This window comes from Eptesicus fuscus, chromosome 25 (assembly GCF_027574615.1).
Source record: "Eptesicus fuscus isolate TK198812 chromosome 25, DD_ASM_mEF_20220401, whole genome shotgun sequence".
Taxonomy (NCBI): Eukaryota; Metazoa; Chordata; class Mammalia; order Chiroptera; family Vespertilionidae; genus Eptesicus; species Eptesicus fuscus.
Genome location: NC_072497.1, coordinates 8,709,596 through 8,734,560, shown reverse-complemented (window position 1 = coordinate 8,734,560; position 24,965 = coordinate 8,709,596). Strand labels below are relative to the sequence as shown.

Here is a 24,965-nt window from a genome sequence, read left to right as displayed (position 1 = left end):
GAGCCACGGGCTGCGGCTTGGAGTCTCCCGTCTTGGGAGACTGCTCTTCTCTGGAGTCCCTAGTCCCGGAGGTCGGCGTGACCATGAACTAAACTGTCTCGGTCTCTGCACCCCCGGCTTCACAGTTTGATGAGGAAGATAGACATCGATCAGAAGTTGCATAAGGGGGAGTGTGGTTCCACATGTGGACTCTCAAGAGCTCCATTTTCCTCTTCTGTTTTTTTTTTTATTATTATTATTGATTTCAGAGAGGAAGGGAGAGGAGAGAGAGAGAAACATCAATGCTGAGAGAGAATCATCGATGGGCTGCCTCCGGCACGCCCCACACTGGGGATCGAGCCCGCAACCCGGGCCTGTGGTCTGACCATGGCTGGGTTAATATCATCCCATAACACCATCATACACAACAAGATCAGAAACACTCTCAGCTTGGGGGGGCTGGTATGAAAAGAGGGAACCGCGGGCTACCAGGCGGCTGCCCAGGACCTGTCCGGAGTTACCTCTACCTATGCCCTCCTCCCTTTCCCCTGCGCCCTCCCTCTGCCATCAGATCTGCTCCCAGCAAGCATGTTGCACAGAAGTGCCGGAGTCTAAGGAATGCTTCTTTTCCAGGTAGATTTGCAAATTTTAATTGAAGGCAGATGCCTTAGGTTAATTCAGTGCAGCAAACTTGAGTTGAGTATTTACTATGTGCAAAGGAATAGTGAGTCTGCGGGCTCAGAGGGGCAGGTAGGGACGGCATCCTGAGGGAGGTGACGGTTGAGTCCCGGAAGAATTCTGTGCGGATAGCTCGGGGCAGCCAGACCCCGTCCAGGTCCGGCCAGCCTTTCCGAGAAGCGCAGGGACACAGCGGCCTGAGTGTGGCATGTTCGGGGACGGGTGTCTGCGAGCCACCCAGGGAAGGGTGAATTTCTCCTGGAGCCAGTGCCAGCTCACTGATGAGTTTGGAAAGGGGTCGATGTGGTCCAACGTGTGTCCAGGAGAATGTAACTCTGGACTCTGCCAGAACTTGGAAAGGCTGGTAGGCAGGGTTTGGCGACCGGGAGACCAGTTGGCCCAAGGAGAGAATGTCTAATTGTGGGTTCTCGGGCACCAGCAAGCCATTAGGGTGATGAGACCCAGGGACCCCCAGAGGCAGTCTGACAAGCCAGGCCACTCTCTTGGGCTCCTGCTCAGGTGGCCTCACCCCCGAGTGAGGTCTCTGGGGTTAGCGTGGTCCCTCCGCCAGGACCCTCTGTGATCCTCGTTAAGGCTTTACTGGGGAATCAAGGTGCCTGCAAGCCATGGGCTCCCACCCGCCCTGCCTCCCACCCGCCCTGCCTCCCACCAGGGCAGCCCTGGGCCAGCGCCTGCCTCCTTCCGGGCCTGTCCGCGTGTGAAACTGGGCCAGGCCTCTGGAGCCTCAGCCTTTCTCCAGGTAGGAGCTGGTGAGAAGAAAACACCAGGACGAAAGAAAGCATGAGCTCAGCCTGCGCGATCAGATTACCCAAAAAGGACAGGGAAAACGGGGAGCTAAAAATAGCCCCCGAGGGCTAGTTCAGGCCCTGCTCACAAGCACAGAGCTCCAGGCTGGAGGGAGTTTAACCATTTGGGGACCCGAGGTGCGGCGATGTTTCACGGGGGCTACATGGCAACGGAGGGTGTGGACCTCCACAAAGCGGGGTGCTCTGTGAATGTGACATGCTGAGTTGGGCTCCTCGTGTGTATAGGGAAGCAGTTAGACCCGTTTCAGTCCAAACCCGAGGCACATGGGTAGGGCTCTGGTCGTCATGGCCTAGGAGAGTGACAAGTGCCTCCCAGTCAGACAGCCTGGGTTCCCATCCCAGACCTGTCTGAGTCCTAACCTCAGGGAGCCTGCTTTTTCCTATAAAAGGGTAACAGTCAGAGCCATGACAAAGGATCATTGTGAACACTGAATGAAATCACACAGACTCACGGCCAGGGGCAAGGTGAGGGCTCTGCCTACTCTTATTCCCAAATGAAGTAAAATAAAAAAACTCACTGAGCCAGGCATTGTTCCAAGTTTCTGGCTTTTCCGTGGATTATCTCACTTAGCCCTTTAGACCAGGGGTGGGGATCGTCTGGTCCGCGGGCTGTATAAGGCCCGAGAAATCACTTGGTCTGGCCCTGCCAAGTCATTAGGGGTGAGTTAAGGAAGCGTTTGACCAAACATAGCAGCTGATTCTTAAGCTGATAATTTTGTATGGCCCTCGAATTAGGTTTTACATATCCAAATGGCCCTTGGCGGGTTCCCACCCCTGCTTTAGGACAGTCCTATGAAGTAGGTAGTGCAGTCAGTGGTCCTGTTATAGACGAGATGAGTGACTCTTAGGGATTCGATTACTCTGAGCTTGCTCCTGACTGGGCTGCATCCGTTCCAACCACGGGCCCCGCATTGGACAGACAGGCCTAACAGGACCCTGCCGGGGCGGCAGGCAGTGGCCCCGGGGTGAGCCCATTGCTAAAATTCTAACATCCTCTCCCTCGCCCCACCTTCTGAACATTTGCGAGAGCTTCCAGTTACGATGGATTGGAATACAATTCCAGTTTTTCTTTAAAAAAAAAATTTTTTTTTTTTATTGATTCCAGAGAGGAAGAGAGAAGGAAAGAGAGATAGAAGCATCAACGATGAGAGAGAATCACTGATCGGCTGCCTCCTGCACAGCCCCCACCGGAGATCGAGCCGACAACCCAGGCATGTGCCCTGATCGGGAATCGAACCATGACCTCCTGGTTCATAGGTTGACGCTCAACCACTGAGCCACACGGGCCGGGCTAATTCCAGTTTTTCTTTGGAGAAGAGGAGAGTGGCTCCCCTGTTCAGTTGAGCTGCCATCGCGTGCGGCCTTTCCCACGTAGCCCTGCTTCCTGGGGTAATTCACCAGGGGCCATGTGCTCAAACCCTTTTACAGTTCTTTTAAAAAACATTCTTCTTTTCCTTTTTTTTAAACACTGTTATCGAGGCATAATTTATATGCCGTAAAATTCACTCATTTTATGGGCACAATTTACAGAGTTGTTCAACTCTCACCGCAGTCTAATGTTAAAACGTTTGCGGCTCCCCTGCCGTTTCTGGGTAGAAGTGGGTGAAAAGTTGTGTGATAGTCCTGGCGCGTGTGACTGGTGAGTTTAAAGGAGGGAGCCACGCATTCGAAGGCCAGCAGCCTCCTTCGAGGTCTAGGGAAGAAAGGGAGGGAGGGAGGGAGGAAGGAAAGACTTCACTGCTAATAGCTACTGTTGTCTGGAAGCCTTACCGAAACGTTGTTGATTAACACATATGTTGTATGTTATTTGTATCATATACTGCATTCTTACAATAAAGCAGGCCAGAGGAAAGAATCTTCTATAATAATAAAAGGGTAATATGCTAATTAGACCAGACATCTTCCAGATGTCATTCTGGATGTCCTTCCTGACGAAGCCGGGGCCCGAGGGAAGCCAGCCCAGGTCCCAGGTGCCAGAGGGAAGCTGGTGCTGGCAGCCGGGGAAAGGAAGGCCTACTCTTGCACAAATTTTCATGCACCAGGCCTCTAGTAGGTTATAAAGGAAATCATAAGGAAGAGCAAATACATTTACAGCACTGTACATACACTGAGTGGCCAGATTATTATCTTCTTATGATCTCTGAATGCATAATAATCTGGCCACTCGTGTGTGTGTGTGTGTGTGTGTGTGTGTGTGTGTGTGTATTTTAGAGGCCTGGTGCATGAATTCGTGCATGGGTGGGGTCCGGCCAGCCTGGCCAGGGGGAGGGGACATGGGCAGTTGGCCGGCCTGCCTGCTGGTCGAACTCCTGGTCGAGGGGACAATTTGCATATTAGCCTTTTATTATATAGGATATACACTGAGTGGCCAGATTATTATGCATTCAGAGATCGTAATAATCTGGCCACTCAATGTATTGATCAGTACTCTCCATTTATGTTGTCTGGTTGAGACCACATGGCTCACCTGCAAGTGTTTGCAAACTGTCCATTGAAACAAAGGCATGGAAAGTGGACTGAGCAGTTCAAACCTGAGCTGTACAAGGGTCTCCGAGGACTGGGCGTCCCACATTCGGGAGACGTACGAGCGTGGTGTGCTCGAGGCACCCGCCTGGGGTCAAGCGTCAGCGACAGCCATTAAAGGAAGCTCACTCGGCCTCGCGGGTGGACAGTCCTCACCTCTGGGCTTCTAGAACTGGGAGCATCGGCACAGGCACTTTTTCCCTTTGTGGCCACTTGACCGCCTGGCAGTAATGCCAGGTGCCCAGCTCCCTCTCAAGGAGGGACATCAGGCAGGCAGGCAGGATTGCGCTCAGCGTACAGGTGCAGGAAGCCGCTGTGGTCCTCGTAATCGGCATGCCTTTCCAGGAAACTGAGCGGCAGGCCTGCAGCGGTGGAGGCTTTTCTGCTCAGCCTGTCGGTTCTAGATTGCAAACCACGGGAGTCCATCCCCCATCCCACCTCCCTCCCACTTTCAAATATGAATCAGACGGTTTACTCTGTTCTACTTTCCTCTTCCACAAGGAAACCAGACTCTAAACCTAATTAAGATAGCACTTCAGTCTGTAACTAAATTCATTCACAGCCCGACTGCACTGGGGTGCCGGCTTCCGCTGGCCGCCGCGTATTGCAAAGCTCATTCAAATCATTGTCCTTTATTCAGGTTTGAGCTGCTAGAAAGATTTTTTTTTTTTTTTGAAAAATTAACCCTGCTCCTCTCATGCTCAGGGGGGCCACGGGGCTCCAGGCACTTTGATCCGGGAGCTCAGAGGTCCCCACACTCCTCCTTAATTACAGCGGCAGGCACATGGAACGTTCTGGCCCAAGTGCATTAACAGCTCGCTCCTTTGGCTCCCAGAGCCAGAAAGTGGGAGAATCCCAGATGAAGCTCCTACCAGCCAGCTCCCGCCCGCTACCCAGGGCTTGGGGACAGGGCAGCTGTGGGGCTCTCAGCTGTGTGACCCAGGAGACTGGAACCTTGCTGGGCCACGTTTGCCCGTCTGTGACGTGATGGGTCCCATGCCTGTCTCACAGGGTGACTCTGAGCGATGCACAGGTTTTGGGGATCGCTAATCTGTGCTGTAGGAAAGCAAATGGAGGTTCTTGCCCTAGTGAGCCTGTGCCCTAAACCCATGGTTCTTGGTCAGGGCACTCTGTCCCTGGGGGCACTGGCAATAGCTGGAGGCCTTTGGGGTTGTCAGAACGAGGGGCCTCTAACCGGTCGGTGCCAGGGGTGATGTTATCCTACGAGGCACAGGACAGCCCTCCCAGCAGGAATTCTGCGCCGGTCCCAGCGGTGGTGGTGAGGCTGAGTGATGCTCTGGGTAGGCCACCCCAGGGGCAGAGTATAGGGGTGTCGGGATGACATGAAATACTCTGCGGACAGGGGCATCGATTTGGGGGTCCTCATGTGATCTGGCGCCGTTCAGCCCTTGGTCCCAGCTCCGTCAAAGTTCACCCCCATCCACAGGGCCCAGGGCCGAGGGGGCCAGGCCTGCTGGGAGAGGGGGTGGCCTTCAGCAACGTGTCCTGTCCTATTCATCTTTCTCTGTCATCTGAAAGCCCCAGCCCCCGCAGTTCTGCCGAGTGATAGACGCCTCAGTGCGTGACTCGCGGGGGAAGCCCTCCTTCTCCCGAGGTGGCTGAGGGCCACCCAGGTGACACCAGCCCACTGTCTCGGTCCCTTTCTCGCCTTCCCCTCCCCAAAGGGCTAAAAATAAAGTGTAAAACAGTCAAGATGACTGTTTCATGACGATAACGTTTGTGCTTTTATAACCAGAAAGGAAAGCGGGAAATTGTATAGAAGGCAAGCTGGGCGGCTGCCCAAATTAGAATCCAGGAGGTCAGAGCAGGAAGGAGATTGGCTCGATGGCGTGGGCACCAGGCTCATTCAGAAACGGCTCTGCGAGCAAGCCACCCTCCTGAGGAGGCAAAGGGGAGTGGGAAGCACATGAGGCTCCGATTCAGAAAGTATCCTCCTCAACATCCTGTTCTTAGGGAAGCCCTGCTGGGAGCGCCAGGGCTTGGTCTGCACCCCGGTTTAACGTTAATGCCCCCCCCCCCCCGTTGCAAAGTCTCAGCATGTGAAGCGTCACTGTCAGTGCTGGGGGTGTGATCATAGCTTGGTGGTTGTGTCTTCCTCTTTTAAAGATGGGTCCTGAAATGAAAGGGAATATACATGGGTCTGGGGTTTGCGTTAGTAACACAGAGATGGGAGACGCAGATGGGTGTGTATGTTGGCAACTGACATGAGTTAATTGATGACAGTTGGAGTTCACGATGGGTCTCTGGGTCTTTGTTACTTTAGTCTGTTCTCTTTACCTGTATATTTGAAGTTTTTCATCCCTTAGAAATATCTATCGCCTGGCTGGTGTGGCTCAGTGGTTGAAGGTCAACCTATGAACCAAGAGGTCCCGGTTCGATTCCCAGTCGGGGCACATGCCCGGGTTGTGGGTTCAATCCCCAGTGGGGGGCGTGCAGGAGGCAGCCAATTGACGTTTCTGTCCCTGTCTCTCTCTCCCTCTCTGAAATAAATAAACATTTATTTTTAAAAAGAAAGAAAGAAACTGGAGGCTCCAGTTGCCGCGTGCCCAGGGCTTCTGTCCATCCAGTGCCTCAGTCCACCCCACTTGAGGCGCACAGCTGGAACAGACGTTGCTCTCTGGCGTTGCATAGCTCGTTCCCTCTTCTCCATGAAGCACCGGAGCGGTTTGCCACGAAAAGGAGGCTCACAGTGTTGCTTTAGATTGGGGTCGTTTCCAGTTCTGCTCTCGGAGGTGGTCACCAAGGCTGGTCCGTGGCTGTGCTGCCTGGCGTTGCGGCCCTGCCCCTGCCCATGACGCTGCCAGGCCAAAGTGTGGACTTTGTGTTATAAAGTAGGACGCCCCTGGTGGTTTCAAGCTGGGGAGGGTATGATTGCATGAGATTTTAGGAAGATTAATCAACTACAGATCATACCAGTTGTGAATGTCAAGGAGGTGAGTGGTTGGGATAATATGGTTACTATCATACTAGAGGCCCGATGCACGAAGATTCGTGCAATAGGCCTTCCTTCCCCTGGCTGCCGGCACCGGTTTTCCTCCGGCACCCGGGACCCAGGCCTTCGCTCTGCCTGCCGCCTTCAGTGTTCAAGGCTCCAGCCCGAGCCTTCAGTCTTCTCTGCTCCGGCCGGAGCGCCACTCCTGTAGCTCCCTCCGCCCCCCCCCCCCCGCCCTCCCCTTCATAGGAGGCATCCTGCCCCACCCGGCCGCTCCGCACCTGCGCATGCAAATTAACCCTCCATCTTTGTTGGGTTAATTTGAATACTTCTGATTGGCTGGTGGGTGTTGTGGAGGTATGGTCAATTTGCATATTTCTCTTTTATTAGTGTAGATTACTAGTACATGATAGAATATGATTTCTAAGGCGCAGGCATTTGGAAGTGGTTGTTTTCTTGCCAGACACAGCGTGAGGACCTTCAGTAATGTCCACAGATCTGCCCAATCATTTGCCACCGTGCCCTCCTGCCAGGAACCCGCCCACCTGGAACCACAAACCTCCAGCCACAGGAGAAGAGCAGTATCTGGCATGAGAAGGTGTCTGGCACCCTCTGGTGGCAGATAAGAGGAAATGCCTGAGCATTCTCCTATTTCCACCAATGGGGGAGCACAGTCTTGTTGAGTTGTTGAGTTGAGGGTAGGTAAACTAAGGCCCAGAGGCCCCCTAACGCTGAGCAAGGGGCAAAGTCCCCAGGGGTATGTGTAGATGTACCTGAGTCCATTCTGTCTCCTTCAGGCCACTCGGCTTCCAAGTGACAGGCTGGCTAAAGCTCAGCGCGGGAACTCAGCCCTGCAGACGCGGGTTCCTTTAGGATTTATTCGAAGGATTTCCATGCCCCACAGCCTTTCTGCGGCCGTTCCCTCCTGCCAAATGGTGGGCTGGAGGAAGCGCAGGATTGAGGGCCCACAGAACCTGAGCTCCTGTCCCATTGTGGGGCCATAAGCCAGTAACCTAGCTTCTCTGTGCCTCCGTTGCTTCATCTGTAAACTGGAGCATCTGTAAACCCACGTCCCAGCGTGGTGGTGAGGACTAAGTTACAGACGCGTCTAAGGGCCCTGGCCCCGAGGGCTCTTCGAGGAGACTTACTCTGTGTTGCTGCTGGTAGTGGCATCGGTGTGGCCAGGCAGAAGTGGCGGTGGGTCCTAAGTGGTGAGGACAAAATTAGGGCCCGTGGGGTGACCGCCTGAGCACTCTGGTGAATGAGAATGAGAAATACCAAGAACCAAGAAGTGGCCTCACAGCTCCTCCTGCCGGGGCGGGGCTGCCTCTGACGTGGCCCTGCCGTCTTCCCGAGCAAGGCCCCTGGGGAAGTTCATTGTGGCTCGGGGGTCCTTTGAAGAGGCAGGCTGTGCCCGTGTGATAACCAGACAGAACTTCTTCAACAAGCAGCAGCAAGTTATTTTTATTGATCAGAGAGAGGAAGAGAGCGACAGAGACATCTGTGATGAGAGAGAATCATCCATTAGCTGCCTCCTGCACATCCCCTCCTGGGGACCAAGCCTGCAACCCGGGCATGTGCCCTGACTGGGAATCGAACCCTGACCTTCTGGTTCATGGGTCAACACACAACCACTGAGCCACACAGGCTGGGTCATATGTATCCCATGTTCCGCAGGCTCCCTGCTGTTTATGGAGCGTGTTTTATTCATGCATGTGTGATGCAGAACGCTCCTTCTTAAGGGGGACACTTCAGCCTGCATATTTGAAGACAGAGGAACACACTTGTATCCATTGAGGGCACGGAGGGCAAGTGAGAGTGAGAACAGTATTATGCCAACCGGGGAGTTGGCATTATGTTTCACGGGCAGCTGGGAAGTGGCGGACACAGCCCAGACTCTGTCTTTTCTAGGCTGATGCTGCCCTCTAGTGGTGAAGAGCCACAGCCACAGCCCTCTGCACTCCACCCACTTGAAGGGACTTAGAAGGACTCTGCATCCAGCTAAGGAGACAGACTCATGCCTACAGGAGACCCGCCACTCAGGCCGCCCGCCGGGGACTCAGCATCCCTGAGACACAGAGCGGGTTCTAGGATGCACGTCCCAGGCCCCAGACGCTTTGTGTGCGCGGCACCTAACCCCCAGTGTGCTGCAAGGCGGATCTTCTTTCCACGCTCAGCTGAGGTCTGGCTGATTCCGGCGGCGTCACTGCTGTCCCAGGGTTCGCCTCTGGTCTTTCTCTAGAACCTAGGTGGCCCTGGAGCCGGGGTTCAAAGGCACCTCTATCATGTATGCGCTGTGTGGCCTCGAGGCAACGGACTAACCTCTCTGAGCTTCTGTTCTTCCATCCTATATAATAAAAGGCTAATGTGCAAATTGTCCCCTCACCCAGGAGTTTGACCAGGGGGCGGGGCCAGCCGGCCAACTGCCCGCAGCCCCTCCCCCTGGCCAATGGGCCCCAATTGGGGCGGGCCGGCCGGACCCCACCTGTGCACAAATTCGTGCACCAGGCCTCTAGTTTATAATAAGAGTATGGTACCGTGAACCTTATCAGTGGTCATGCGTATTTTTGTTTGCGCTCAGGTACCTCAGAAGGGACGACTTGAAGAAAGACAGTGCCTCAGGGCGGAAGGCTAATAGTAGGCTATACCCCGTTCTGAGTGCATCCGTCATACTCGAACAGAACAAAGGACCAGCTAGACCTCTTCCAATCTGAAAGAGGCCGAAGCACTCACCCACGTACCCTGGCCAGTGAGAAACTACGTAGAGATCCTTGTCTGTTTCCTCGAGGTTTTTATCCGCAAATCTACCCCTTGAAGTGATCTGTCCTCTGTCACGCACACAGCCCTCTGTTCCACTCGTCCCTGCCTGAAAATCAGGCTGTCCCAAGAGGCCACTGTGGCCGCAGGTCCGTGGCCAGGAAGGGAACGGAGCTGGGTCTGGTACCCGGGGCAGTGAGCCACACAGGCCAGGCTAGCACCATCTTTTTAAGTCGACAGAGTAGCCTGACTCCTGAGCCACTATTGGCACAACAACAGATAGCAACTCTCAAATCTGCAACATCGCAATGAATACCTACCTCATCCGATGTTCTCAAAGCACGCCGTTGTGTCAGCTTTGTTACTTGCTAAATTCCATGCCCGTAAACATTTCATCACAAGTGGAAATAATCCGTGGCTTCAATTGTTCTTCCGTACGAGGATTCCTGAGTTTGCACAGTGGGTGCTGAGAAATCGTAGCCAACCATAAATTAAGCAGATTACATAGTGCCAAATAAAGGAAAAAGCAAAATTATAAAAATTCTTTCAAAAATGTTTATGACAGAAAAATGGTTTGGTGATAGATGTGTCTGTATTTTAATATGCTTGATGTGATGGGGGTGGAATTCTCGGAAAGTAAGTGTGTGTGGGGGCCCACAAACATTTTTAAGTGACCAATCAAAATATTCTAGGATTCGCACAGCCGGCGTAGCTCAGTGGGTGAGTGTGGACTATGAACCAGGAGGTCACAGTTCAATTCCCAGTGAGGGCATATGCCCGGGTGGCAGGCTCGATCCCCAGTAGGGGGCGTGCAGGAGGCAGCCGATCAGTGATTCTCTCCCGTCACTGATGTTTCTCTCTCTCTTTCCCTCTCCCTTCCTCTCTGAAATCAATCAAAATATATTTAAAAAAATACTTATAGGATACCTGCATAATACAGGCCGAAAATTAGAAATGCAGGCTTTGCCCCTCTAGGATTTTAGGCTGATTCCTGCAATGTGGTTTGTGTAACCAGACACCTCACCCTGTGGCCTGGGACCATGGCCTTGCCCTTTGACTGCTTTGCGCATGGAACGACCTGGGCTTTGTCACCTAATCTCTGTCTCCTGTTCTTCCTCCAGGAATCCTGTTCACAATGCTGGTGTTCGGACCCGCCTGCGGGTTCATCCTGGGCTCTTTCTGTACCAAAATCTACGTGGACGCTGTGTTCATTGATACAAGTAAGGAGTACCCCTCCGTTTCCGGGCGCCGTCACAAGCCCCCCCCCATCACCCTCTCCCCGCCCCCGCCTGGGTTCTGAGACCGTCCTAGCTGGGGGCAGCCCTACTGCGTGCACCTGTGTGTGCAGCTGGCGGCCCGCCCGAGATCAGAAGGAAGGGGCACGAGTCGGGTTCGGAGGGCCTGGACCCAAGGCCGTGCTCTGCCAGTGTCTGCTGAGGCTGAGCGGCTCCCTGTGGTGGATCCTGCCCCTCACCTGGGAATGAATGGCAGTGGCGATTGTAGCCTCCTCGCTGGGCTTCGGTGAGAATGAATGAGACACTAGACGTGGAGAGGCCAGGCATGTGCGAGTGCTCATTGAATGCTGGTCCGTTAACCTATGTGAGGACTGCACCTTCTTCTTTTCTCTTTAAAAAAATATGTTTTTATCGATTTTAGAGAGAGAGAATGGGAGGGAGATAGAGAGATAGAAACATGGATGAGAGAGAGAGACATGGATCGGTTGCCTCCTGCACGCCCCCCTACTGGGGACCAAGCCCACCCCGGGCATGTGCCCTGCCCAGGAATTGAACCAGGACCTCTTGGTTCACGGGTCAACGCTCAGCCACGGAGCCACGCCAGCTGGGCCAAGCCACAGCCTTTTTATAACCCAGTCTCCGAGGTGCCATCTCCTTGCTGCTGTGTCCTGTGTGCGCCACGCGAGAGGAGGGATGACTTCACAAGGATGCGAATACCCAGGGTGGGGACCGCTGGGGGTCGTCCCGGTCGCTGCCTGCCTGGGTGGCACCGCTCGAGCTCAAGCCCGAGAGGTTGACGTGAGCATGGAGCCACGTGGCCTTTCTCTCTGAAGACCGCGTGCGGGAAGCCATCCCACCTCTTACTGCCGATCTATCCTCGGGATCAATAAGAACTCCCAGTCCCCGAGCTCTCCATCCATCATCTCCCGCCAGGGCCAGATTTACTGGTTCACCCCAAAGAAATAATGCGGCTTTAAATCCAATCAAGTCGCTGTGATTCACTCCATTAATCCCGCTGATATATTTACTTGTAGCTAATGATGTTACAAATTTCCAAGGGAGGAAAAAAAAAAAAAAAAGACTCAGACGCAGCCTTACTTCCTTATTCTTCAAAGGCCTGGGTCTACGAAGGCTGCCGTTGGAGGAGTTGATTAGCTTTTTGAACCCTATTCCAAGGGGATGAGGGTCAGAGAAACAACACGTGAAGCGAGTCGGCTGCCATCTGATCTGACAAGAAAGCCACCTCACCGGAGGCCACACCAGCGGGAACAGCAGGCGGGATGGGGAGGGGGCGCCCTCCCTGGCGGGGAAGCCCCGTGGCCAGGCAGCATCAGCCCTTGGCGTGTGAGCAGCGGCCCCTTGAATCAAGGCCCGTGGATAAACACGATCTCGGAACCAAAGAGAACCTCAGTCATCATTCTCTCCCAGCTCATCCTTTGTACAAAGGAGGAAACTGAGGCCGAGAGGGCCAGGGACGTCCCCGACCGAGGGGTGCGTCTGTGTAAACCCAGGCGTCCTGGGTTGGCATGAGGGCATTTCCACTTCCGGGTCCCATCCCCACGCTCCCCCTGGGCGTGAGCTGGCATCTTGGTGCCTAGCAGCAAGGGCTGGCCAGCTGGCTGGAGGCGGCTTAGCTTGTCCGTTCCTGGTCCCCGCGGGGTGCCACGCCTTTGCCATGCTGTCCCCACGGCCACACGTGCATCTCCACTTCATTCTGTCCCTCATCTCACCCCTCGGGGCCCAGCGTGAAGCCACCTCCTCCGGGGTCCAGGCTCAGGGGCAGGGGTCGCCTCCCATGTCCGTCTTGCTGACAACAGCCTCCCCCTGACAAGTTCACGGTGGGTCTGATGGGTGTGTGTCAGGAATGGGAGTCACTCCCTGTCTTTGTCTGCTTCCCTCTGAAGGCCATGGCCTGCTGGTGCTGCTTCCCACCAGCAGAGGGCAGGAGAACACAATGTATTGTGTTGGAGAAACAGCCAGGGAATTCTGGAGCGATTTTTCTTTTTCTCCGCCTGTGACTGAAAGGCGCTCTGTCTCCGAATGGGATGGGGCTGTGCTTTAAGGAGGGGCCCTCGGTTTTGGTTAGGGATGACCCTCCTTTATCGTTTCCTCACCAAGACCGAGCCCCCCATTAGGACTGTGTCCTCAAGCGTGAATATAAGGGCCCACACACCTAGCACATACTCCTGAAATCCCAGCTGAGAGCCAGCGGGATGGGAAAGGCACAGCCTGGGATTGTGGGGAGGCGGGCCAGCGGCCCACGGGGGCCCTGCTGGGGGCAGATAGGTAAATGGACTGAAAAAAAAATCCCAAAACTACCCAGAGAGGCATAGTGTCACTTCTTCTTCAGGTTTGAGAAGCTAATGTCCCCAACTTGCCGGGATCCACTCTCTCACAGCCTCGGGGGTCCTCCTGGGTTGCTGGGTTGGTTAGTTTCGAGCTGGTTCAACCCTGTTTCCGGTGGTTTTCTTCCGAACTTATAACGGAGATGGTCATGGGAAGTGGGAAGAAATCTCAGCCCCCTGCGTTTGCATGACCTTCAGCAGAGGGAGCTCGCAAGCAGCAGCCAGGAGCTCGCCCAGCTTCCCCGACACAACCACAGAAACACGGCAAATGTCAGAATCCAAGGCGTGGAAGGGTTAGGACTGTGGTCGGCAAACTGCGGCTCGCGAGCCACATGCGGCTCTTTGGCCCCTTGAGTTTTTAGCAAAGGCCAGCTTAGGAGTACCCTAATTAAGTTAATAACAATGTACCTACCTATATAGTTTACGTTTAAAAAATTTGGCTCTCCAAAGAAATTTCAATCATTGTCCTGTTGATATTTGGCTCTGTTGACTAATGAGTTTGCCGACCACTGGGTTAGGAGAACGGACAGTGTTAAGCAGGAGTCCTTCCAAGCCTATAGACACCAGAGCAAGGCCGGCCTGCGCTGTGCCGGCCTCCTGACAGACGGACGTTTCCGGCGTGGTGACCCCGTGTGGAGCTGCCCCACTCCCCTGCTGTCCCTGCTCCTGCCGCCCCTCTGCCTGGAGTGACCGAGGGCTGGGCAGGTGGCTGGAGGGAGCCTCCTTAGTCAGCTCACGGCACCCCGAGGATGCCACGCCTGGATTCGGGCCCCACCCCATTCTCTCGAACGTCTTTCTTCATCTGCGATCCAGTTCCATTGGCATGTTGGTACATCTACGTAAAGGAGACAGATTGGTGCTTTTCAGCGTCACCTGGGCGTCTGACTGACAGCAGCCCTCGCCAGGAGGCTGAGGCTGTAAGTAACGTTTCAAGATCAAGACGCAAACTAGCATCAGATGGAAAGAGAAGTAAAGAGATGCCCTGCCTCGCCCCCAAAGTACCTCAAACAGCACCTTTGCTCTCCCCAGCCTGCCCAGGCGTGCTGTGCTTAAGGAGCATGGATTTCCCTTGGCTAAGCCTTTTGTATCAGTCAGCGTAGGCTAGGTTCTGCTGCAGTAACAAACACCCCCAGCAGCTCTGGGGCTTAGGATCCTAAAAGTTCCGTGCTTGCTCGTGCTGTACACCCCGTGCAGGTCAGCAGGGACCGTTGTTCATTGTAGCCTCTGGTACCACCTGAGGGGCTTTCACATGCTCCCGTGACCAGCGGCACGGAGCATGGCGAGTGGCACACCGGCTTATGTGTACCTCCCTCCTCTCAGAAGGGGCGTGATGTGTGCCCCCCCACACACACACATATTTTACTGCCAAAACGATGGTGCCAGGCCACATCCCCCTTGTTTTCAGAAGAAAAGACCCAAATGGAGATCTCAGTAGCGTCTACCGCACCATCGTTTGCTAGCCAATGTGGACAGTGCCCCCTCCACATGGAGAATGCTGGAGCGGTCCCCCGGGGAGCAGGTGGAGGGCGTGCCACCATAGCTAGCTAACACGCCTCCTGAACATGCCCTTCGCTGTGCAGATGGGTAGACAAAGGAGGCATCTTAGAAGAGACGTTTCTCAGACCAGGTCCGAGCCTCGGTGGTCTTCTTGGGAAGCGCCGATAGCAGAACGAAACCCCGCCGGCGGCACGCACAAAGCCACGCGGCAGGGAGAGCATGCCCTCGGCGGCTGAATGCCCGCATCCTACCTTCCGCTCCGTGAACTTGGGCCAGGTCCCTGACCTTCCTGAGCCTCGATCTCTGCAGCTGGGGAAAGCGGGGGTCATGGAAGACTACTGTGCAGGCCTGTCGGAAGGGGTGGCAGTCAATGATGGTGGCATTTGCGTTGGTGCTGGCTGAAGAGTCTGCAGGCAGAGCCTCTTACAGATGGTGGTCATCTGGCGTCTCTGGTCCTTTTTCTTCCCAAGTCCGTCTGTCCGCCTGGCCCAGGCCTCAGTCCTGTTGGTTCTGAGCTCGTGTGTGTGGCCCAGTCTCCCAGAACCTCCTCCAGGCTCCGGGGACGTGAAGTTCTCAGCAAAGAGACATTTCTACGCAGCTCATGTGGGAGCGCGGCCATGGGGAGAGAGAGGAAGCCGCACCGGGAGTAAGCTGTGGTTTATGTCTCCATGACTTCGCCGGCAAATCAAAGAAACGACCGTGTGAGAGCCACACTCAGGAACGCTGCCTTTCAGCATACGAGCTGGCTGCAAGCTCTCCAGTAGAGGCCTGGCCCCGAACCACCGGCCACACGAGGTTGGAATTCACCTGTCCGTAGCAGACCGGAGGCAGGACCCCAGCCATAAATATGACGTTCGCATCGACTCGGTGCTCACGCTCGCGCCAGGCATCTTCTGAGCCCTTTAGGTCTCCCGTGGTCATTCGATCTTCCCTCAACTTGGTGTGGCACATGCTGTCCTGGTCATCATGGTGGCACGTACGGGTAAGTCAGCTGACACACGGGGTTCGGATCACTGGCCTGCGGTCACACGGTGAGAAGCGGCAGGATTTCAGCCCAGGCGTCGGCTTTTGACTTCGGTGCCGCGCCTTATGATCTCTGAACCAGATTTAAGACAGGGAGTGGGGTGCTGGCCGGTGTGGCTCAGTGGTTGAGTGTCGGCCCATGCACTAGGAGGTCACGATTCGATTCTGATCAGGACACATGCCGAGTTGCAGGCTCAATCCCCAGTAGGGGATGTGCAGGAGGCAGCCGATCCATGTTTCTCTCTCATCATCGATGTTTCAATCTCCCTCTCCCTCTCCCTTTCACTAAAATATATATACATATATGTGTGTGTATGTGTGTGTGTATATGTGTGTATATATATATATATATGTATATATATATATATATATATATATCTACATATATATATATTTAAAGCAGGGAGTGAGGTGTTGAATGGGATCTCAGATTAACTGCTTTGCAAATGAGTATACCTAGTAAAACTATACCCTTGGGTAATACATGTTTGCGTGTGTGTGTGTGTGTGTGTGTGTGTGTGTGTTAGCACACCGAGCCGGGGAATTCCAGCCTAAATCCAGAAGGCTTCTGCTGGTTTTGTTTAGCCCGATACAGTACGGGGCAGATAAGTATCTGGAATGAAGGGGGAACATGATCAGTCTTGGGTTTGGGAAGCACGGAAGCAACGATATGAAACCGGTGCTTTGCCCGGCGTCCAGTCCCCCGACCCCAGGCCCTTTCCTGAGCTCTCGGCCCGTCTGTGCACCTGACTCGAAACCTCGGCCAAGTGCAGGCCCGGCCCCGCCCCGCCCCCTCCGCTGACTGCGCTCTTCCTGGTTGCAGGCAACCTGGACATCACCCCGGACGACCCCCGCTGGATTGGAGCCTGGTGGGCCGGCTTCCTGCTCTGTGGTGCCTTACTCTTCTTCTCTTCCCTCTTGATGTTCGGGTTCCCACAGTCTCTGCCCCTGCACTCAGACCCCGCCGTGGAGAGCGAGCAGGCCATGCTCCCCGAGAGGGAGTACGAGAGGCCCCCGCCCAGCAACGGGGTCCTGCGGCACCCGCTGGAGCCGGACAGCAGCGCCTCCTGCTTCCAGCAGCTGAAAGGTAGGGCGCCTCGTCCGCGGGCGGCCGGGGTGAGGGGGTGATCGAGGGCAGGGGGACGCTGCTCATCAGGATGGGCTGAGGCGGGGCAGGAGGCAGAATCGACCTTGTCTTGCATGACTTCTTCCCAGGCCTGTGCCTGACTGGCTTCTGAGGAGTCCGTGACCTCACGTGCGAAGTAGCTCCAGTTAGTGAAGGGGGCAGACCAGCGTCCCCAGAGGAGAACCCCGGGGCTGGCGTAGCAACTGATGGATAATAATATAGATGTTCGCAGAAGGAAGAAGGTGACTGGCAGGCGGAGCTAGACATTCCATAGCCCGCTCTTGCACTCTTCCTGCCGCCTGTAAGCCATGGAAGCGTTAAAAGGGCTTTTGAAGTTGGCTCCCTTTGCCCGACACGGGCTTTCTGTAAAAGCCACAGACACAGTGCATTTCTTCAGGCTCGCTCCTTCCATCGCCTCCAAGGGCGGTGAGTGTGCTCCTCGGGAAGGAATGAATAGCCAGGTCACGTTGTAGGCAATTAACAGTCACACTGTAGAGCAGTAACAGCCACACTGTAGAATAATAACAGCCACACTGTAGAGTATTAACAGTCACACTGTAGAATAATAACAGCCACACTGTAGAGTATTAACAGTCACACTGTAGAATAACAGCCACACTATAGAATAATAAGTCACAATGTAGAATAATAACAGCCACACTGTAGAGTATTAACAGTCACACTGTAGAGCAATAACAGCTACACTGTAGAATAATAACAAAGTCACACTGTAGAATAATAACAAAGTCACGCTGTAGAATAATAACAGCCACACTGTAGAGTATTAACAGTCACACTGTAGAATAATAACAGTCACACTGTAGAATAATAACAGCCACACTGTAGAATAATAACAGCCACACTGTAGAATAATAACAGCCACACTGTAGAGTATTAACAGTCACACTGTAGAATAATAACAGCCACACTGTAGAATAATAACAAAGTCACACTGTAGAATAACAAAGTTACACTGTAGAATAATAAGTCACATTGTAGAATAATAACAAAGTCACACTGTAGAATAATAAGTAGAATAATAACAGTCACACTGTAGAATAACAAAGTCACGCTGTAGAATAATAACAGTCACACTGTAGAATAATAACAAAGTCACGCTGTAGAATAATAAAGTCACACTGTAGAATAATAACAAAGTCACGCTGTAGAATAATAACAATCATGCTGTAGAATAATAACAGTCACACTGTAGAATAATAAGTAGAATAATAACAGTCACACTGTAGAATAATAACAGAGTCACACTGTAGAATAATAACAGTCACACTGTAGAATAATAACAAAGTCACACTGTAGAATAATAAGTAGAATAATAACAGTCACACTGTAGAATAATAACAGAGTCACGCTGTAGAATAATAACAGTCACACTGTAGAATAATAACAAAGTCACGCTGTAGAATAATAAAGTCACACTGTAGAATAATAACAAAGTCACACTGTAGAATAATAACAGCCACACTGTAGAATAATAACAAAGTCACGCTGTAGAATAATAAAGTCACGCTGTAGAATAATAACAAAGTCACGCTGTAGAATAATAAAGTCACGCTGTAGAATAATAACAGTCACACTGTAGAATAACAAAGTCACGCTGTAGAATAATAAAGTCACACTGTAGAATAATAACAAAGTCACGCTGTAGAATAATAACAAAGTCACGCTGTAGAATAACAAAGTCACGCTGTAGAATAATAACAAAGTCACGCTGTAGAATAATAACAGTCACGCTGTAGAATAATAACAGTCATGCTGTAGAATAACAACAAAGTCACGCTGTAGAATAATAACAATCATGCTGTAGAATAATAACAGTCACTCTGTAGAATAATAACAATCATGCTGTAGAATAATAACAGTCACGCTGTAGAATAACAACAAAGTCACGCTGTAGAATAATAACAGTCACGCTGTAGAAGCAGTTTCTTCTCTGGCCATTAATCTGTCCCCTGCCCTGCTCTGCAGAGAGCAAAGGCTCCTGGGAAGAGCTGGCATTGCACGCAGAGCGCCCTCTGCCTTTCCCTGCTGGACCAGGAAGGTCACCCAGCTCCTGGGAAGCCCTGGGCTGCCTGCCTGGGTTCAGGGCAGTAATGACTCATCAGCAGGTGCCACTGACTGTTCAACAGAGTGTACGGGCTCCTCAGCTGCTGGCCAGCGGCACAGAGGAACCTCAGACACTGGGCCTCCCAGACCGGACGGGGCTGTTTCCGACTCCTTGCGAGCCTTGCTGGCATGTCCTGACCCTCGGGTGGGCTTTCCCGCGGGCAGGTCCCAGCCGTTTAAACCCTGGAGGCAGAGCCCTGCCTTTGATCATTGAAAGAGCAGAGCTTCAAAGGCTGAGTCCTCGTCTGTGTGCTGGTCACGCCGACGGCCAAGCGGCCCCTTCTGGTCCCGGAAAAGATAGCTGCGCCGGCTACAGTGGGGACAGCGGGGGCAGCTGAGCAGGCTCAGAGCCTTCAAAGCCAGCCCCACAGTGTGAGTGGCTGATGACTCCCAGAGCACTTGCCCGGGCCGCCCGCTCGGCCGCTCGATGAGGTGGGCGTGACTATCTTTGTGCCCCCCATCGGGACAGCGGGCCTAGGCCCAGGCTCCAGACTCTAAATTCCGAGCTCGTCCCCGTGTTTTGCACAAGGATTCACTCAGCTGATAATGAACTAACCAAGGAGGAAAAAGGGAATCAGCGGGGGGTTGATGGAACAAAAGCCCTTTTGCGATTTTTTAAAATACGTTTTTATTGATTTCAGAAAGGAAGGGAGAGGGAGAGAGAGAGAAACATCAATGATGAGAGAGAATCATTGATAAGGTGCCTCCTGCAAGCCTCCTACTGGGGATTGAACCCGCAACCCGGGCATGTGCCCTGACGGGGATTGAACTGTGACCTCCTGGTTCATAGGTCAACGCTCAGCCACTGAGCCGCGCCAGGCGGGCCCTTTTACATTCTTGCCGTGCAGCACCCCCTGGAGAAGACCTCTGGTTGGGGGAGGTGAAATCTGCTGGCTTGATGCCTTCTCCGCCCTTCTTGCCCCGCTGACGCCATCGCCACCGGGTTCTGATTTTATCCCCTGAATCTCCCACCTGCTCCTGGCGCCTCCTTCAGCGCCGTCTGCCCTGAGCCCTCTGCTCTGGTGTCCGTCCCCACGATGATGGTTTCAGGACCATGTTCTGCTTAAAGGGACAGAGACAGCGCCTGTCTCATGCGCCCAGCCGGTGACCTTCTGCCCCTCAGCCTCTCGTCCCGTCCCCGCATCCCCAGACTCTGGCCTGCTGCTCCCTCCAGTGGAGCCCTGAGCCCGTCTTGGGGCCTCGGCTGCTTTCCCCAAGGCTGTTCTCCTGCCTCCTCCCACCCCCAAACCCCCAGGCTTGTTGCTCTGTGTCACCGTCCCGGTGTGGCCTTTATCCAGGTAACCATTCATTCATTCTGTGAGCCCCACAGGGGAGCGTCTGCGGCTGGTTTTGCTCCAGTCTTGCAGGTCTCGGTGCCTATGTGATGAATGGGGGACCCGTGGATCACGGGGTGCGCACGGCCAAGCCCAGCACAGCTTGCTGTTCTTGTTCTCCTTGAAGCCGCCCCCCCCCCACCCTCCCAAGTGCTGACCTGTGTTTACCCTCCCAGGGCTGAGGCTGCAGCTGGCCGCGGCAACCCTGCTGTGTGGGCGCGCCTGCTCCTGGTGCCCAGCCCGGCGTCCGGAGGCCCCGGCTGACCCGCGCTGAGGGCTCTGGGCTGCGTGTCTTCATGCCCTGGCAGGGGCTGTGCTTCTTGGCAGGGTGCCACTCACCCCACCGCTGCCCCGCCCCCATTCAGTAGGGCCTGGCCGCCGACCGAGCTCCCACCCGGGCCTCTGCAGCTCGGCCTCCCCCACCGCGCCAGCCGGCAGTGTGTTTCTGCCTCATTTTTCTTAATCAGGGCCTGTGCCTCTCAGCATAATGTCACCGCGAGGAGCCCGCCGGTCGGAGGCCCTGGTCCTGCCAGCTGAATGCTCAGTGTTTTTGCCCCGAGATGTGTCTTCAGAGCTGTGCCCTCCTGCCTGCGGGCTCCGAGGCTCTGGGCACGGGGCCCTCTGCCTCCCTACACGGGGAACCCCGGGCCAGGCCCCTCCAGGGAGTCAGGTCGCACCCCAGGGACCAGCCTGTGCCCAACCAGGAGGTCGACACCAACCACTGAGCCACACCGGCTGGGCACAGCCCACACTTAACCACGCCACCGTCTCAGCCTCCCTCTCGCCGTCTCTGCAGTACTTCCAGAAACAATGTGTGCGTAACCAAGGGCCATGTCTCAGCATCGGAACACCGGTTTTCAGTGTGTAAACACTTGCAGGCGTTTCTGTGAGATGACATTTCTTAAAAAGTCAGATTGTCAGCGATGTTCCAAACCCTGTGAAAAATAAACAAACACGCCCTACAGGCCAGGATACGTGCAGTCGAGCAGCGGTGCATGGATGATACGTGGACTGAAGGTGGTTTCCCCACTCTGTCCTTCTTACTCATACCCTTTTAAACGATTTTGTTCCGTGTGTGTGTGTGGCATGCAATTATTTAATCCAATTTAACAGGAAGCCGCACAGAACCACGGAGGCCACAAACCCAGTGTGGCCTGGTGGCTTCTCAGCAGGGGGGGAGGGGGTTGGGTCGCTCAGCCACGTGATGCTGAGCCGCCGTCTGCTGTTCAGTCCATTCTCATAACTAAGTTTCTCCCATTACGCCAGAGGACCCTCGGTCCCTCTTTCAGAGAGATTCGCTTTTTGAAACTTGGCGTCTTTCCCAAGTGTGATGAATTTAAGTTCTGTGCATCTGCAGTTCCCGACCCATTGTTCTGTCATTCTGATTTATTGAGCTGGTCTGTGACCATTATTAAAAACTTCCATGTCCTCTATTATTATTTTATTCTCATTAGCTGGGCCATTTAGAGGGTCTGTCTCCCAGGAGATGCGGTTGAGCCTGCGTAATTAGGTGTGTGCCTGAGGACAGCTGGCTAATTCATCACCTGGGGTGCGGTAGGCGCCTGCTCACCTGCTTATGCCGTGGGACCCTGCCACCGAGTGGTTTTCCCCGGACCTGGGATGCGCTTGAGCTTTTGCTTCCATGAAGGTGGAAACCAGCACACCGCAGGCCAAGTGGCGCCCGTTGCTATGGTCACAGCCGGGCGGAGTCCCCTGGTTTGGTCACTGCGCTCCGCTTTTACAGATGTTTGCCTTCTTTGCTTCCCACCGGGACCATTCCTCACATCAGACTTTCCCATAGCTAGCTTTACACCTCCCTGTTTGAACCGAGCATCGTCCCAAGCTGTGGTCGCCATGCAACGTCACACTTGATGTATGTTATAGTTCAGTTCACTGTTTTGTAAGTGCACGTTAAGAGAAAGGTGTGACGAGTTCATGTATGCATAAAGCGTCTATTTCTAGTGTATATTAGGTTCTCAGTAAATATTAGTTCCATTTTGAGGAAGAGATACAAATTGGAGATTGCATGGAAAAGGCTAAGAGACTGAAAACCTGGGAAAAGGTAATAACAAAGTAAAATCACGGTGTGAATATTGAAACGATGGCTGGGCGGCAGTCCCCGGGGCTGCTTGCACTGGCAGGATCCACGGCCCCACGTTGTGAAGGAGATCCGGTCAGAGGTCATGTACCGAGGATGCTAATCACGGGAAATATCCAAATAATGAGATTACTTTTAAAGAATTAAAGAGAAACCAAATATCCCATTTAATCTTTAAAAGATAAACACAAACTATTGTTCAGATTAAGTACATATACAGTTACAAATGTTAATTACATATATCTACACCTAGATATGTTGATAGAACATAGTTATACACTTATAATTTATCACATATAACTTAGGTGTATTTCCCCTTTTGAGAAACCTCAATCTCCTGTGGGGGGGGGAATAAGTTGTGATTGCTTATAAAATATTTTTGGTAAGTCGTGCTTATAAAATATTTAGTGTTCCCACTGACCTGTAATAACAGGCATGGTATAGTCTCCCCTACTTTAGTGCTTGTCAGTTTCGCTGGCAAAAAAGCAGCTACGTGTGGAAGCCCGAGTTTTGAGTGGAGGGTGACTGACGGGCTATAGATTTTGGCCTGAGGAACTGGGTGGTTCCCATGGCTGTTCACAGCCTCAGGCAAGAAGGGCCTTGGGGGGCAGAGGGCCTGGGGGTGCAGTGCGTGTGACCTTGGCCCCTGCTTCTCTCTCCCTCAGTGATCCCCAAGGTCACCAAGCACCTGCTCTCCAACCCCGTGTTCACCTGCATCGTCCTGGCCGCCTGCATGGAGATCGCGGTGGTGGCCGGCTTTGCCGCCTTCCTGGGGAAGTACCTGGAGCAGCAGTTCAACCTCACCACCTCCTCTGCCAACCAGCTGCTCGGTGAGTGCGCCTCAGCCCCCGCGGGGGTGTGGGAGGCTGTTCTGCTCACAATCAATACGACAAGAGCGTCCAGAGCCCGGCCGGTGTGGCTCAGTGGTTGAGTGTTGACCTATGAACCAGGAGGTCACGGTTCGATTCCAGGTCAGGGCACAGGCCCGGGTTGCAGGCTCGATCCCAGTAGAGGGCGTGCAGGAGGCAGCTGATGGATGATTCTCATCATTGATGTTTCTCTCTCTCTCCCTCTCCCTCTCCCTTCCACTCTGTGCTCTTTTCTTACAGAGCTCAACCTCCCCGATTATATTTTTCTGACTCTGCTATTAAAATGAATTTGCATTCCCTGAGCACGTAGCCGCTGGTCGATGTAGTCGACTGACCTAGAATCTGTTGATTGGCAAGGAGGAGGCCTACGGGTCCGGGAAATTGGCCACGCAGTCCACCCCGTGGACAAATGACGCCCGCGGTCATTTAAATTCGAGTTTTCAATGAAGCGCGTTGGTCCCCCTAAAGTCCCACGAGTCTCTGAGAATCATAAATAACAGGTTATGGTCCTGCTGCCTTGCAGATGGCTCTGTTTATGAGAGAGAGAGAGGGTGTGTGTGGGGGGGTGGGAGGTTTGCCAGTTACTCACCAAGAGCCCCAGCATATACTGCCTGGCTTGGTGCTCTTTCCTGCGAGGCTCTGGGGCTGCTTAGAGCGCCGTCTGGCCTGGTTAGAAGAGGAGGGACATCCCCTGTGAGTGGCAGCCCAGGACCCAGTCGCTCAGCAGCGCGGAGAGCCCCGGCTCCTGGTCCTCCTTTCTCAGTGCGCGTGCGTGTGCGAGTCCCACCCTATATGTCTTCGTTTCCCAGCCGTCCCCGCACCAGCTATGTTTCTGTGCGGGGACCCCACTCACACAATAGGGGGGTGCATTCAGACGCCTGGGAACTGAGTTGGTACGTGTGTGTCTCCCCAACTTTCTGTGAGCTCCTTGGGGCTGAGATGAGGCCCCTGATGGAGACTTGGGCACCGGGAGGGAGGCCGGGAGGGAGGCCCCGCTGCCCCTGCTCACGGCCCGCTCTGCCCTCCGCCCTCCAGGGATGACCGCCATCCCCTGCGCCTGCCTGGGCATCTTCCTGGGCGGCCTGCTGGTGAAGAAGTTCAGCCTGTCGGCCCTGGGCGCCATCCGGATGGCCATGCTCGTCAACCTGGTGTCCACGGCGTGCTACGTCTCCTTCCTCTTCCTGGGCTGCGACACGGGCCCCGTGGCCGGGGTTACTGTTCCCTATGGAAACACGTGAGTCCGGAATGTCTGCCTCCGCCCGCCGGCCCCGCAGGCCGGCTCCCTCCACGGGTAGGCTCTGTCCCGGGACCCGGGCGGAGGATGGATGGCGCCTCGGCATCTGACTCCCGAGGTCAGAGAATCGTGTGACCCCTGGGCCGGGAGGGCAGACCACGCCCCTCGACGGCTCTCCCAGGGCAGCCGACAGACGCCGGGGAGTCGGTCAGACATCCCTCCCCTGGAGGACTCACATTACTGCCTCTCATGTTTGACGGTGGGAATAATGTGAAGATAGGAAATAAAAATGAATTTTATTGTAATACTCAGCTTCAAGTGAAGGATGGAACAGGCGTCAACACTTCCCTAGACTATTAGGAG

General features: G+C 54.0%; 1 protein-coding gene across 4 annotated transcripts in view; it reads left to right on the top strand.

Annotated features, from left to right (window-relative positions):
* The window catches only part of SLCO3A1 (solute carrier organic anion transporter family member 3A1), a 207,994-nt gene that overhangs the window by 104,586 nt on the left and 78,443 nt on the right, over positions 1 to 24,965 (top strand). For all 4 annotated transcript variants that reach the window (XM_054713286.1, XM_008156470.3, XM_028132591.2 and 1 more), the window contains exons 3-6: positions 10,839 to 10,937; positions 16,641 to 16,904; positions 23,165 to 23,329; positions 24,404 to 24,602. In XM_054713286.1, coding sequence (XP_054569261.1) covers positions 10,839 to 10,937; positions 16,641 to 16,904; positions 23,165 to 23,329; positions 24,404 to 24,602 — 727 coding nt within the window. The remainder of the gene's footprint in view (positions 1 to 10,838; positions 10,938 to 16,640; positions 16,905 to 23,164; positions 23,330 to 24,403; positions 24,603 to 24,965) is intronic.